This window comes from Squalius cephalus (assembly GCF_949319135.1).
Source record: "Squalius cephalus genome assembly, chromosome: 9".
NCBI lineage: Eukaryota > Metazoa > Chordata > Actinopteri > Cypriniformes > Leuciscidae > Squalius > Squalius cephalus.
Window position 1 is genome coordinate 46,007,366 of NC_137130.1, and position 3,895 is coordinate 46,011,260.

Consider the following 3,895-nt stretch of genomic DNA (forward strand, 5'->3'; position numbering starts at 1 on the left):
AGATTATATTGTCTTGATGCCTTTAAGTGTCCTTATGTGGATGATTTGAATTTTTTACTTGTTTTTTAATTTAATGATTTTTTTTATATCATAAAATAAAGTGTTTCTATTTTTATACTGGACTTATGTCTTTTGCCCTTATTGAAGAAGTGAATCTGCATTAACTAATGAAGGTTTTGACTTCTAACAAATATTTCTCTGGATGGAGGAGTTGTACTCAATTATTTCTTTAAAGACTAGAATTTACTTGTGTATCCACATCCTAGTTACGGTCTCTTAATATTGAAATGGCCCAATAGTTAAGCATGCAGTTTCTGGCAGTGATAAAGAGGACAGCTGACAACAAGGAAGTTTGTTAATGAGTAACCTTATTTAATGAGTAACAAAATGATTTGTTAGGTTTCAGCTCAGCCTATAAGTATGTTATGACACCACTGAGAACACTGTGGAAGGAGGATGTGTCTGGGGCTTTGCAGAAGAGCAAGAGATTCACTGTAGACTGGTGACGTGTGTGGAGGATGGCGAAGTGTAAAACAGACTGCATCGAAAGGCCTCTGTCTCTGGCCTTTGAAAAACTCGGTCGAGTTGTTGGTAGACATCCATGTGTGTTTATTTTATTAGCTTTATATGTGGCTGCTGCCCTTGGAGCCGGATTCATCTTTCTTCAGGAGAGAGAGGCAAATGATATTGAAGACCAGTTTACGCCTGTCAATGGACCTGCCAAGTTGGAGAGGGCGTTTGTGGTGGACAATTTCCCACAATCTGAAGAGTTTTCTCAGCTGCGGCTTTCGTCTGAAGGCTCTTATGCCTCTTTGATCTTCACAGGTTTGCAAGGAGAAAATATATTAACTGAAGCAGCTTTTAATGACATTATAGCGCTAGATGGACAAGTGAAAAGTATGACGACAGGAAACACTTTTGAAAACATCTGTGCCAAAACAAAAGGAAGGTGCATGTCAAATGCAATTTTAGACATTATAAATTATATTGCTACTGAAATTGTTTCTTTAAACATTTCATATCCGATGAACAATGACATGTTTTTGGGAACAACCATCGGTGGCGCAGAGCTAAAGCCGGATAGCTCAGAGCTGACCAGTGCAAAAGCGGTCAGGCTTTTTTATTTCTTAGACGAGAAGAAGACAAAAGAAAACCTTCACTGGCTTGAAGGCTTTCTAAAACTCCTCTCAAACTATACAGAACAGAAAACGGTAAGTAAAAATGAGTGTGAGTTATATCTGCAAGCATAGTGATACCTAGTGACCATTGAGTGTGTAAATGTTCCTCATATGACATTAATCTAACCATCTCCATTAACTGTAAGTCAAGTACCAAAAGCCATTTGGTCAACAGGTCCAATATTTTGAGAAAATGAACTAAATCTACAGTATGTACGTTTGCTTAATTTTTCTCCAGGCTATTCATGTCCTGTCATGATTTGCCCTAACGATTTCTTCATTGTGCTTCAACACAGTGCAACACATTCATGTATACAGTAACTACACTGAACTGTGTTTCATGTTGACAGGTCCATGTGTCTTACTTTACATCAATATCAAGACAGAAGGAGTTGGAGACCAGTTCAGACTCTGTGATCCCCCTCTTCTCTGTTACGTATTTCCTGGCCATAACCATTTCTATTCTGTCTTGCTTAAGGTATTATAAAGAATTAAAAATCACATTAGCACATTTCTCTCACTAGCTATGTTATTTACCTGTTGTCCTCTTCCTCAGGTTAGACCCTGTCAGGACGAAGGTGTGGGTGGCTACGTTCGGAGTGGTCTCCGCTGGGATGGCCGTGTTGGCCAGCTTTGGTCTGCTGCTGTTCTGTGGGATGCCGTTTGCCATGACCGTGGCCTCAGCCCCCTTTCTGATTCTGGGTAAATGTCATGTATTTCATCATCTACTAGGTGTCTCACAGCTGATGTTCACAGGCTCGCCGTCTCTGCTTTCCTCCAGGTGTTGGCGTTGATGACATGTTCATTATGATCTCCTGCTGGCAGAAGACTGAAGTTAATAAAGCCGTTGAGCTTCGTTTAGCAGAAACGTACAAAGAGGCCGGCGTGTCCATCACTATCACCACGCTGACAGATGTGCTGGCGTTCTACATCGGCCTCATGACGCCCTTCCGCTCAGTTCAGTCCTTCTGCATGTACACCAGCACAGCTCTTCTGTTCTGCTACATCTTCAACATCACCTTCTTTGGCGCGTGTCTCGCACTGAACGGACGGAGAGAGAAAGGCAACAGACACTGGCTGACCTGCATGAAAGTCCCAGAAGCCACTGGTGATGGTGGAGGTTGTTGTGTTGGTGGGGCGTATGATGAAAACACAGATAAGGAATTTGAAATGCCAATAGAGTCATTCTTTAAAAACTATTACGGCCCTTTCTTAACGAGAGTGTGGGTTAAGGCGCTCGTGTGTCTGATCTATGCCGGGTATTTGGCCGTCAGTATCTATGGATGCTTACAAATGCAGGAAGGTCTAGATCTGAAGCATTTAGCAGCAGACGGCTCATATGTTGGTAGTTACTATGACAAAGAAGATCAATTCTTCTCTGCCTTTGGTCCCAATGTCATGTTAGTTATAAAGGATGAAGACTTTCAGTACTGGAACGCAACTGCTCGCAAAAGCCTTGACTTGTGTTTGGAAAATTTCCAAAATCTGAAAATGGTAGATTCAGCCATTTCCCCAATTTCTTGGCTGAGTGTGTACATGCAGTTTGGACTGAGTGCAGGTTTCAATGTAGACGATGAAATTCAATTCAAAGGCAATTTAACTCCATTTCTTAATCAGTCTGGTTTTAGTCAAGATGTTAATTTCACTAACAATCAAATTCTTGCTTCACGTATGTTTATTCAGTCTGTGAACATCAGCACAGCGATCGATGAGAAGAACATGCTGAATGCATTTAGAGAAACCGCAGAAAAGTGTGTCGTTGATCTGATAGTGTATCACCCCGCATTCATCTATTTCGACCAATACGCCGTCATCATCACTAATACAATCCAAAACTTAGCAGTTGCTACATGTGCAATGCTAGTCATTTCACTCCTGTTGATCCCAAACCCTCTTTGCTCTCTCTGGGTGACATTTGCCATCGCATCTGTCATTGTGGGAGTGGCCGGTTTCATGGCATTATGGGATGTTAGTTTAGACTCTGTGTCTATGATTAATCTTGTTATCTGTATCGGGTTTTCTGTCGACTTCTCTGCTCACATATCCTATGCTTTTGTGTCAAGTGAAAAGTCCTCAGCGAATGAGAAAGCCATGGATGCCATCAATAAACTGGGCTATCCCATCATTCAGGGAGCGGTGTCCACTATCGCAGGTGTGGTGGTGCTCTCGACTGCTAATAGCTACATCTTCAAGACCTTCTTCAAAATCATGTTCTTAGTCATTCTGTTTGGGGCCGTCCATGGCATCATATTCATCCCGGTGTTCCTGACCTTCCTCGGCACTTGCAGTAACCGTCATGAAAGAAACAAAGAAAATCTTCCAGAGCCCAGAGACTCAAACGAGCTGCGAGTAAATGCAGACGTGATTCAGAATGAATGTCCTTATGATCCTGACTGTTACTGAGATTACTTTTCTGAAAAATTTCACCTGTAGAATTTATTAATCAAGGTTAATTTCTGAACATTGTGCTCCAGTTTCCCTGTGATGTTTCCCAGTTTACGGCCTGAGAAAGTGCGATAGGTACCGTGACTCTGCATAGGACAAGTGTTTTACAAAATGGATGGATGAACATTTTTCTTTCTGTTTGAGCTTAGCTCTGTAGGACACTTTGATTTGACCATGCAAGTAAATAGCAATCATTCTGTTCTGTTCTTATGTATACACTGCATCTCACATGTTTTTGTGTATTTATATTTTAATAGGCCCTATGCACAGCT

The 3,895-nt window shown here is 41.4% G+C and overlaps 1 protein-coding gene across 1 annotated transcript; it reads left to right on the forward strand.

The window, feature by feature from the left end:
* Positions 1 to 518: 518 nt before the first annotated feature.
* On the forward strand, positions 519 to 3,581 carry LOC307164710 (patched domain-containing protein 3-like; the record flags this gene model as incomplete). The annotated part of the gene is made up of 4 exons (XM_079881767.1): positions 519 to 1,211; positions 1,529 to 1,656; positions 1,735 to 1,880; positions 1,960 to 3,581. The coding sequence occupies 4 exons, from the start codon at positions 519 to 521 to the stop codon at positions 3,579 to 3,581; spliced, it is 2,589 nt and encodes an 862-aa protein (XP_079737893.1).
* Between the last annotated feature and the right edge of the window lie 314 nt (positions 3,582 to 3,895).